We start from the raw sequence: 12,167 nt of genomic DNA, 5'->3' as shown, positions 1-12,167 counted from the left end.
CCTCCAGGGTCATATACTATAGAGTCTGGAAAGCATATGTCTCCTGGTGTGAATCCAGGGGTTGGCACCCCAGGTAATGTCATAGGTGGGATCCTTGAATTCCTGCAGATGGGATTAGAGATTAAGCTGGCCCTGAGTACTATCAAAGGCCAGGTATCTGCCTTATTGGTATTTTTTCAACGACCACTTGATTCTGACTCTCTGGTCAGGGGGTAACGATGATTAATCCTTTTTTTTTGCCATATCCTCTGCTAGAAGAGTATCGGAGTTGGCGGCTCTTTCTTGTAAAGAACCATATTTGATTATTTAAATGGAATAGTTATTACTGTGCTCCAGTGGAATATGAATAAATGGCCAATGGTGCTGCAACCAGCGTATGGGCCAAACACTAGCAAAAAAAATATATGCAAAAAACAATCAAGTGATGGTGTTGCGCTCCAATGTGAACTATGATAATATAAATACCCACTTACAACGTGGACACAGATATGGGGTAAAAAAAAAAGTATGTGTGTATATATATATATATATATATACACATACACACACACACACACACACACCCTTGCGAAAGTATTCGGCCCCCTTGAACTTTTCAACCTTTTGCCACATTTCAGGCTTCAAACATAGATATAAAATTTAAATTTTTTGTGAAGAATCACCAACAAGTGGGACACAATTGTGAAGTGGAACGAAATCTATTGGATAATTTAAACTTTTTTAGCAAATAAAAAACTGAAAAGTGGTGCGTGCAAAATTATTCGGCCTCTTTACTTTCAGTGCAGCAAACTCACTCCAGAAGTTCAGCGAGGATCTCTGAATGATCCAATGTTGTCCTAAATGACTGATGGTGATAAATAGAATCCACCTGTGTGTAATCAAGTCTCTGTATAAATGCACCTGCTTTGTGATAGTCTCAGGGTTCTGTTGAAAGATCAGAGAGCATCATGAAGACCAAGGAACACACCAGGCAGGTCCGTAATATTGTTGTGGAGAAGTTTAAAGCCGGATTTGGATACAAAAAGATTTCCCAAGCTTTAAACATCCCAAGGAGCACTGTGCAAGCGATTATTTTGAAATGGAAGGAGTATCAGACCACTGCAAATCTACTAAGACCTGGCAGTCCCTCTAAACTTTCAGCTCAGACAAGGAGAAGACTGATCAGAGATGCAGCCAAGAGGCCCATGATCACTCTGGATGAACTGCAGAGAACTACAGCTGAGGTGGGAGTCTGTCCATAGGACAACAATCAGTCGTACACTGCACAAATCTGGCCTTTATGGAAGAGTGGCAGGAAGAAAGCCATTTCTCAAAGATATCCATAAAAAGTCTCGTCTAAAGTTTGCCACAAGCCACCTGGGAGACACACCAAACATGTGGAAGAAGGTGCTCTGGTCAGATGAAACCAAAATCGAACTTTTTGCCCACAATGCAAAACGATATGTTTGGTGTAAAAGCAACACAGCTCATCACCCTCAACACACCATCCCCACTGTCAAACATGGTGGTGGCAGCATCATGGTTTGGGCCTGCTTTTCTTCAGCAGGGACAGGGAAGATGGTTAAAATTGAGGGGAAGATGGATGCAGCCAAATACAGGACCATTCTGGATGAAAACCTGTTGGAGTCTGCAAAAGACCTGAAACTGGGATGGAGATTTATCTTCCAACAAGACAATGATCCCAAACATACAGTAAAATCTACAAAGGAATGGTTCACAAATAAACGTATCCAGGTGTTAGAATGGCCAAGTCAAAGTCCAGACCTGAATCCAATTGAGAATCTGTGGAAAGAGCTGAAAACTGCTGTTCACAAACGCTCTCCATCCAACCTTACTGAGCTCGCTGTTTTGCAAGGAAGAATGGGCACGAATTTCAGTCTCTCGATGTGCAAAACTGATAGACATACCCCATGCAACTTGCAGCTGTAATCGCAGCGAAAGGTGGCTCTACAAAGTATTAACGCAAGGGGGCCGAATAATTTTGCACGCCCCACTTTTCATTTTTTTATTAGTTAAAAAAAGTTTCAAAAATCCAATAGATTTAGTTCCACTTCACAATTGTGTCCCACTTGTTGGTGATTCTTCACAAAAAATTTTAATTTTATATCTTCATGTTTGAAGCCTGAAATGTGGCAAAAGGTTGAAAAGTTCAAGGGGGCTGAATACTTTCGCAAGGCACTGTGTGTGTGTGTGTGTGTATATGTGTGTGTGTGTGTGTGTGTGTGTGTGTAATATATATATTATTTTTGTCCCATATCCGTGTCCACGTTGTAAGTGGGTATTTATATTATCACAGTTCACATTGGAGCGCGACACCATCACTTGATTGTTTTTGCATATTTGATTATTCATAAGGATAAGGTGGTATTGCGGCCTCATCCTAAATTCCTACGGAAGGTAGTGACAGGTTTTCATTTAAACCAGGATATTGTTCTGCCTTCTTTTTTTTCCAGAACCTTGGGCTGTGGAAGAGAGGTCACTACATTCTCTTGATGTAGTGAGAGCGGTCAAGGTCTATGCTGAGATTCACAAAACAGATGTTTTGTTTGTATTGCCAGACGGTTCTAACAGGCAGCATCAAAATCTACTACTTCCAAATTGATTTTGTCAAGTGATAGTTCAGGCTTATGATTTAAAAAGGAAAACCCTCCTCCTTTTCATGTTAAAGCGCACTCCACCAGGGCTGTAAGTGCTTCTTGGGCAGGGCATCACCAGGCCTCCATGGCTCAGATCTGTAAGGCCACAACTTGGTCTGCAGTCCATACATTTACCAGATTCTATAAATGGTTGTAAAAGGTCATGAGGATCTTGCCTTTGGGTGCAGTGTACTGCAGGCTGCAGTATGACTCCTTTTCTTAGTGCCCTACTTTTGTTGAGTCTCCCTCCCTTCAGTTGCCATTGTTATGGGACATCCCACGTAGTAACTACTATGGCTCTGTGTCCCGTAATGTACGATAAGAAAACAGGTTTTTTATAACAGCTTACTTTATAAAAACCTTTTCGTGGAAGTACATCACGGGACACAGAGGTCCCTCCCTTGTTAGATATACATGTGTATTGCTTTGCTACAAAACTGAGGTACTCCCAGTAGTGGAAGGGGTTCTATAGGGAGTGCACTTTTTGTCTTGGGGTGTGCCAATGTCCATCACATGAAGCTGACCTATAACCCACATAGTAACTACTATGACTCTGTGTCCGATGATGTACTTCAAAGAAAAGGATTTTACAGGTAAGCTGTTATAAAAATCCTGTTTTTATATATAAATTATTTATTTTAGTTGGAGGAGCATGAAATGAGGAGGAGGTGGGAGGAAGAAGAGAGGAAAAGAAGACCTCCAACTCCACCTAAAGCAGAGCCAAAGCAAGAGGAGATGAAACAGAACCACCAAATTCTGGAAGACCATTTAATTCCTGCAAGTTTGCTGCAAGAAAGGTGAGCTGATGGATCCAAGGTAACTTGTGTATCTAAAGGTTTACTGCTGGCACAGTCATTTACTGGGCCATTTCTATTGCTGTTAGGCTTCCTACATTGAACTTGTTAGGATAGAAGTATGGCAGTCACCTTCCTCTCCTCCTCTCCTTCTCTACTATGTTTGGATGCAGCAGATCCACAAGAAGTTGTGCTGATTGACTGAGTTCTATCTTTTTTTTTTCTATCAATGCAATTGACTCCAATTGAAACTCTGTATCAGTAATACGGTCTACATGTCAAATACAACAGGCACAAATATTAAAGACCCCTCCAGACAAAGTGTGTCCAGAATAGTTAAAATACTTGCCTTCACTCCCACTCCTGAGTTCTTCAGTGTGAGCTCTGCCCTACCCTTGCATCCAGAATATCCCAGCCTAGTCTGTTGCCAAGTCTGCATGTGTGAAGTAGTCCCGGTTATTCCTTTGGATGATCCACGCTTGGTTGAATGGCTGGAGGCTGCCATGGGTATGGGCAATTTATGCAGATTGTGGTGGAAAACTCCAAAATCGGGATGAAGGCAAGTATTTATCTAGGGTGATATCACCTGGAGTTGGTTTAAAGCTGCACTTCTTTAATAGTAAAGTCGTTTTTTAAGTAGATGATATATTTGATGCAAAAACGTGAGCGAAGTAAAAAGTTATTAAAGAGACTCTTATACATGAGAGCCTTTTGCCAAAACTCACTTAATGTTGAGTAATTTCTCCAGCTCTTATCAGAATGGAGTGAAGTTTATTATGCTCACATTCTTTTCAGTAATTTGCCGTTTTAAAGTTTACTACCAGTCCTGTTCATGTGTTGTATGCTTTTCGGCTTCCTCTGCCCAGTTGTCAGTAGTTTACCAGTGCCAAGTGGGGGAAGTGATTGACAGGCATGGGTGGTGATGTTTTACAGCACATAAACTCCACACAACCCAGCCCCCCCCCCCCCCCCCCCCCGCAAGCTGCCAGTATGAACATCTGCAGCCATCCCTTGTAATTGTGAAGCCAGGTGTCTCCTCTGCAATCTTCCTTTTTACTGTAAGGAAAGCTAGAGAAGACAGACCTGGGTGTCAGCAGCAGCTACAGCATGCCATTTTCAGATCCGAGGGGAGAATGAAGTTGTAACGGTCAGCTTCTATTGCTGCTGGTGGGCAAGTGTGCATGTCTGCAACTCACTAGATTTCTTTACAGTAAAAATGTAAGATTGTAGAAAAAAACAATGAAAAAATAGACCACGAAAGTCACATAGCGTCAGTGTTAAAAAAAGAAAAACCAACAATTGTTTTAAATATATTAACAGTAAAAAGGTGAGACCAGAGCATATTGGTCCCATCAGAGATGATCGAGGGAAGTTGGTCATAAAAAGACAGGAAGGAAGGCATTGGTTTTAAAGGATTTAACCCCTTTATGACAGGCCAGTTTTTGCAATACAGCACGGTGTCACTTTAACTGACAATTGCGTTGTCGTGCAACGTTGTACCCAAACAAAATCGATGTATTTTCTTGTGCTAAACAAAAAAGACTATTTTGAAAAGCAAAACAAAAAAAACATTTTTTTACTTTTTCTTCCGTTTAGGCTAATATGTATTCTGCTACATATATTTTTGGTAAAAAAAAAGTTGCAGTAGGCGTATATTGATTGGTTTGCGGAAAAGTTATAGCATCTACAAAATAGGGGATAGATTTATGGCATTTTTTTTATACTAGTAATGGCACTGATCAGCGATTTTTAGCGGGACTGTGACATTGTGGCAAATGGAACACTTTTGACACTTTTTTTTTTTTTTTAGGACCAGTGACATTTGTACATCGATTAGTGCTACAAAAATGCACTGATTACTGTATGAATTAAGGAGTTAAGTGTCCTAGGGAGGTGTTTCTAACTGTGGGGGGAGTTGACTGGGAGTACAGAGAGATCGCTGTTCCTAATAAGGAACAGACAATCGCACTGTAGTCCCGTGACAGAACAGGGATCTGCTTTGTTTACACAGCCAGATCCCCATTCTGCCTCTGTGGAGCGATTGCTGTTGACTGTCGGACATTGCAGCCACCAGCCATGGGTGCACCAACTGTATCTATTACACGAAGCGCTGTACCAGTAATGGGAATAACGCAATAGAGCCACCCTGCAGCAGTATAGCTGCGGCGACTGGTCGGCAAGTGGTTAAAGAGGGAGTCCACTTGAAAAAAAAATTTTTTAAAAGCCAGCAGCTTTTAATAAATGCTGACTTTTAATAAATTAACACTTACCTTTCCTGGAGTGCAGCCAATTGGGCAGCCAAGGTCGCGCAATTGCTCGGCTCTCGGCTGCTGCCGGCTCCCTTCTCAGTGAGGGAATCGGGAAGTGAAGCATTGTGGCTTAACTTCCCTGTTCCCTACTGCGCATACCTGTCTTAGACGGTTATCTGCACCCCCCTCCCCTGAAAGGTGCCAACTGTGGCACCGGAGGGGGGGAGGGTTCCAATGAGTGGAAGTTCCATTTTAGGGTGGAACTCTGCTTTAAAGAATTGTCAGGTTATAGCTAGACCATTGTTCCTTTTTTATGGACAGTTTACGGACTGGAATACTACCAGCTGATTGGAGAAAATCCAACGTGGTACCAATATTCAAATAAAGGCTGAGATATATTTACCGTGGAACTACGGGCCAGTCAGTCTTACATCAGTAGTTTGTAAATTATTGGAGGGGATAAGGGAAGAATTTTGCTGTCAAACCATAGCAGTAAGCGGCATCGTTCTTGCCAGACCAATTTGTTAATATTCTACAAGGAAGTGAGCTGCCATCCAGATAAAGGAAACCCTGTGGATGTCGTATATCTGGATTTTGCAAAAGCATTTGATACAGTTCCCCATAACCATTTAATTTCCAATTTGAGGTCTGTAGGCATAGACTATAGGGTATGTACCTGGATAGAAAATTGGCTGCTGTAATTTACAGCAAAAGCTGTTCTGCGGGTGCCAAGCACTCAATGTCTGCTGGCACCTGCCGATCGTTGGGGAAAAGATTATGAAAAGAGCTCTGCCTGTGTAAACAAGTCAGAGTTCCGTTCAGGGACTAAAATCCATCTCTTAACCTAGCAAAAGCAGCACACATGGTACACACACACACTGGTTAGGCACAGTTAACCCTTTGCTCACCCTAGATGTTTACTAGATGTTTGCATCCTCCCTAGTAAGTGTCCTTAACAGTGATCATGCATGTTTGTAGCAATGACCGCTGTATTGGTGTCACTGGTTCCCGCAAAGCGTCAAGTGTCAGATTGTCCTCTGCAATATCGCAGTCACGCTGCAAGTCGCTGATCACCACCATTACTAGTATAAAAAAATTCCAGCATATAGCCCATAGTTTATAGATGCTATAACATTTGTGTAAACCAATCAATATACGCTTATTGTAGAGCTGCACAATTCTGGATAAAATTAGAATGTTTTTTTGCTTAGAATCAAGATCACGATTCTTGGCATATCCTCATCTTTCACATTATACAAAAATAATTGGGCTAACTTTCCTGTCTGGTTTCTTTTAATTCATTGATGTATATTTCTTCCTAAAAACTAAAGTTGCACCGATGCCACTTTTTTATGACTGAGTACAAGTACTGATACTTTTTTCAGGTACTCGCCGATACCAATACTTTTTTTAATTTATTTTTTTACCACTTCAATACCAGACACTTTCACCCCCTTCCTGCCCCGGACAATTTTCAGCTTTTAATGCTGTCACATTTTGAATCCGATTTGCACGGTCATGCAACACTGCACCTAAACTAAATTTTTATAATTTTCTTCTCACAAATAGAGCTTTTTTTTGGTGGTATTTGATCACCGCTGGAGTTTTTATTGTTAAAGTAAAAGACCCACATTTTTGAGAAAAATGTTTTTCTTCATTTCAGTTATAAAATGTTTTCTCCTTCACAGACGGGCTCTGATAAGGTGCCACTGACAGGCGGCTGTGATGGTCACTGACGGGCGGCGCTGATAGCACTGATTGGCACTGTGATGGGCACATACAGCTGTTTCTGATGGGGCACTGATTAGCAGCTGATCTGCACCTTTTTGGCAGCTGTGGTGGCACATCTGATGGGGCTGTGCTGATAATCAGTGTGCTGATTATTAACACAGACTCTCCCTGTCAGTGTGAACCGAGGAATGCCGTTTACCGGCACTTCCTGATTCATGCGATGTTCAGCTGTGATTGGTCACAGCTGATCACGTGGTAAGGAGCCTCCGTCAGAGGCAGTGACTGCTGAGCTCTGAGGAAGAAGGGATGGTCCCTCCAAAATGCGACAGATGGCAGTGATTAGTGCAAGCTCCTCTGTCTCCTCTGGAGAGATCTGCTCATCTGTGACTAGATGCTGCTACTTGACGACTATTCATATTGCAAGATTTCATACAATTGTTTGTGAGTAGTTTTCTTTTTAGGGCTTTAATAAATACATATCCAAAGGATAATGCACAAGGCTGGTGCGCTTTTTTTTTTCTTCCCTCTGACTTTTAGGGTTCCCCACCCTTGAGGGTAGCAAGGCCTGTGTTATTATATAGCCGGTTTGGTGGTCTGCTTATGCGCAGGAGCGTTTCTTTCCACGTATGGAGACGCCGTGTGTCAGTGGCATGTCCAAGCTCTGTGCGCCGGCATGTTATCCTGCTGGACGTCACATATACCCAGTCAGGATTACTGAACCACCATTATTCTGCTATAGGCTTGAACGGGAAGTGGTTAATGTCATGCAACAGTGGCACTGATGACGCGTGGAGTGTGTGTGTGTGTGTGTGTGTATCTATATATAATTTAATTCCTTTGATCTGAAAGAACCAAGAGTTGCATTGTTTGCATTGTTTCTCTTTATCGATGAACATTTGCCAGTTATGTTTTTTTGGAGGTTTTTGTTCTTTTTTTTTTTTTTTCTTTTGACAGCTCTACTCGGCTCTGCACTTGTTTAACATGTATGGGGGGAAATGCTGTATAAAGATCATGAAGGGGGGGTTGAATCGTCATCGCAATTTTTTTTTGTTTATTCACGCAGCTCTATCTTTTTGGGATTTTGCAGAATACATATTGGCCTAAATTTATGAAGACCTTTTTGTTTTTGCTTTGTTTTTAATTTTATTGAATACAGTTTATAGCAGAAAGTAAAAAAAAATGTTATTCTCTTTCGTTCATTGACGGACACAGCTCCTTTAATTCTTGACCTTACCCATGCCACCTTCAAGGGAGGACTAGGCAGAACATGTAACGCACATAAAAACAGCAAGTCTGCACAGCACCGCCCAGGGGGGGTCCCTCTGGCTATAACCCCTCACCCTGCTTCCTGCAGCTCAGTTTTTTAATGCCTAGTGTAGAAGGACCTGGTTCCCTGAGGGGACCATTGGTCCTGGGATTTTTTTCCACAATTTTTGATCCTGTGATCTACTATGAACAGCCGGCTGGGTGATAGGCTGGATAATATAAATTGTTGTAGTCTCCCCAGCCTGGCCATCGAGCATGAGCAGACCCTAGCTACATGCTGGGTCGGCCACGACATGCCCCTTCTTCTCCAGGAGCGCGGCCAGTGAGCTATATGCTCCGGGGCACACATATGGCCAGACTACTGCTGTCCGTGTTAGTGTGCCTTGGCCAGCAGCCACCCCGTATTGCTCAGGTGATGGGGCTATGGTGGAATGCGTCCAGCAATCCCATCAGGAAGTGTAAGTACGGCTCTCCCTGGGAGGTCGACTAGGGGGTCTCTCACTCTCCCTTTTCTCTCTGCCTTTCCTCATTCCCTCCTCCCCTTGCTGGGGCCACTGTGTGACCGGGCATGAGGTGCGGTGTATGTACCTAGGTTGGGGGGGGGGGGTGCTCCGAGCTTTGGCAGGGATGCTCTGGCTGTTAAAGTTCGTTTTTGCTTTTCTGCGCTTCGAGGTGCCTGAGTAGATTTACCTCAGGAGAGGCCGTCACCATTTCGCTGAGGCTGCGGCCATTTTTCTGTAGTCTTATGCAGTGTATGGGCTGTTAGCCATTTTCTAGCTGGTTCGGTGGCCATTTTCTTGGTGATTTTTGTACCAAGACTAGCTGGTGGCCATTTTTTTGTAGCCTCGGCGTGTTTTTACTGCTAGTGCTGGGTCTGTGTACCTCAAAACAGCGTGGTTTTCACTCTGAGCACTTTGTGGCTGAAACAGGGCAGAGCAGTCAGCGTCAGCACTCGGTCAGGGTGGTGAGTCCTGCGGAGGGGCCCCTCAGTCTGTGAGCAGCTAGGGGGGTGGGGTTTGTTTCCTTGCCTTAAGTCCCTAAGTTGTGACAGGCGTGTGAGGGTCAGCATGTCAGAAGCTGGCGCTTCTTCCCCAGACATCCCTGCTATTGCAACCGGCTCATCTGCAAAAAATGCGGTGCCTATGGACGCTTTGTCGGCATTCCTGGAGACCTTTGTTGCCAGGGTGGAAGCGCCGTGCGACTACAAGGGGGGTAAAAAATGCCCCCTTGTCTTCTGGGGAGAACACTGATTCAGACTTGGGTCCCGCGGTTACTGACGGCCCCTGTTCTGACGTGTCAGAGGATGCGGACCAGGACCGTTCGGACAGTGAGAATGACTGTCCGGGTTAGCGCAGGAAAAAGTAGTGGGAGCACTTATCACTGCGGTGCGGGATACTGTGATGATACAGGATGCAGCAGAAACCGTTTCTGAAGTGGCGCTCCCTTTTGGGTCCCGCAGACCGGCCCACACGCCTAAGGTGTTTCCGTATTTGACTTGTATTGATAAGTTCATTTACAAAGAATGGGCAAATTCGCAGTGGGCCTTTTCAGTCCCAAGAATAATGGAGGTGAGTTATCCTTTTTAAAAAATCTTCTAACTAGGTTCCCCTTTAAGGGAGAACGCCTTTTTGGAGATGGCTTGGATAAATACATTCAGACTATTTCCAGCGGAAAGAGTACTCTTTTACCAGTCAAAAGAAAATATAAACGTCCTTCGTTTAAACAGCCTTTTTCCCCAGCACCAAGGGCATCCTCCTCTAGGCAGGGGCGACGGCCTTTGCCGTCTGACCCCACGGGGAGATCTCAGGGTCAGGCCCAGACACAGAGGAGGACCTGGGGCCGCAAGTCTGCAAAGCAGAATACCAAGGCCTCATCATGAAGGGGCATCACCCCTCACCAAGGTGAGGGGAAGACTTCTGAGGTTCTCAGAAGTCTTGCAGAGGGAAATTCAGGACAGATGGACTCTCTCCACTGTATCTCTAGGATACAAGCTAGAATTTCGAGAGTTTCCACTGGCCCGTTTTCTCAGATCAAACGTTCCAATGGATCCAGCCAAAAAGCAATCCCTGTTGCAAGCGTTGGACCGATTATTGGCTCAAGGGGTAAATATGCAGATTCCCAAAGAGCAGCAGGGTTTGGGGTTTTACTCAAACCTATTTACGGTGGCAGAGCCGAATGGAGATATCAGACCAATTCTAGATCTACGGAATCTAAATCCGTTCCTGAGGATCCGCTCCTTTCGCATGGAGTCAATCAAGTCAGAAGTATCTATCCTACAAGGAGGGGAACTTCTGGCATCCATCGACATCAGAGATGCATATCTGCATGTCCCTATATTCCCTCCTCACCAGAGGTTTTTGCGTTTCCAGGTAGAAAAGAAGCATTTTCAGTTTGTAGCCTTGCCCTTCGGCCTTGCTACAGCACCTCGGGTATTCACAAAGGTACTTGCCCCACCTCTAGCCAGGTTAAGGGCACAGGGCATAACTGTCCTGGCTTACTTAGACGATCTATCGTTAATAGACCGGTCAGTGGCTAACTAAAGCCGTTTCAAGCCGTTACCTGGAAAGTTTAAAAATGTCCTCCTTGAAGCCACTAAAGAGGCTGGAGTATCTAGGCATGATCATAGATACAGCCCAGAAGAGGGTGTTCTTGCCTCCAAAAAAGATCAGCTCCATACAGGAGCTAGTGAGGATGATCAGGTCAAGAAAAAATCCTTCAATTCGCCTTTGCATGAGATTGTTAGGGAAGATGGTAGCTTCATTTGAAGCATTTCCCTATGCACAATTCCATTCAAGACTGTTTCAAAGCAGTATCCTGTCTGCTTGGAACAAGACGAATCAAACTTTGGATTTGCCAATGCGGCTGTCCCCAAGAGTGTCCCAGAGCCTCAGTTGGTGGTTACTATCCCGGAACTTGCTGAAGGGAAAAAACCTTCAGACCAATTATCTGGAAGGTAGTGATGACGGATGCCAGCCTTTCAGGCTGGGGAGCAGTACTAGAGAAAACGACTGTCCAGGGATGATGGTCAGGGACCGAAGGTACCTTACCCATCAACATCCTAGAGATTCGGGCAGTATATCTGGCCCTAAAGACCTGGACCTCCAGTTTAAAGGATTTTCCTGTCGGGATTCAATCCGACGATGCCACGGCCGCACCAGAAGTCTCTCAACTCAGAGAGGTGAACCAGATTCCAACTTGGGCAGAGGAGACATGTCCCCTGCCTGTCGGCAGTTTTAATTCCGGGAGTAGAGAATTGGCAGGAGGACAATCTAAGTCGCAAGCAGCTATTCCCATGCGAATGGTCTCTTCATCACGAAGCGTTTCAATCTGCTTGCCAAAAATGGGGGACTCCGGACATAGACCTTCTAGCGTCCAGATTCAACACAAAGCTAGTCAACTTTGTGTCCAGGACAAGGGACCCACTCATGTATGGAACAGATGCGTTGGTGACCCCCTGGGATCAGTTCTCACTGATCTGCTTTTCCCCCGAT

General features: G+C 44.3%; 1 protein-coding gene across 2 annotated transcripts in view; it reads left to right on the top strand.

Moving 5' to 3' along the window:
• The window catches only part of LOC143933943 (spectrin beta chain, non-erythrocytic 1-like), a gene marked incomplete in the record, with an annotated part of 1,131,488 nt that overhangs the window by 1,029,683 nt on the left and 89,638 nt on the right, over window positions 1-12,167 (top strand). For both annotated transcript variants that reach the window (XM_077457128.1, XM_077457138.1), the window contains 1 exon segment: window positions 3,279-3,433. In XM_077457128.1, the coding sequence (XP_077313254.1) occupies window positions 3,279-3,433 (155 nt within the window).

Source organism: Lithobates pipiens, unplaced genomic scaffold (genome assembly GCF_037356315.1).
Source record: "Lithobates pipiens isolate NorthernLeopardFrog02 unplaced genomic scaffold, aLitPip1_a1.2 Scaffold_10, whole genome shotgun sequence".
Classification (NCBI taxonomy): Eukaryota; Metazoa; Chordata; class Amphibia; order Anura; family Ranidae; genus Lithobates; species Lithobates pipiens.
This window is presented reverse-complemented; position numbering and strand designations above follow the sequence as displayed.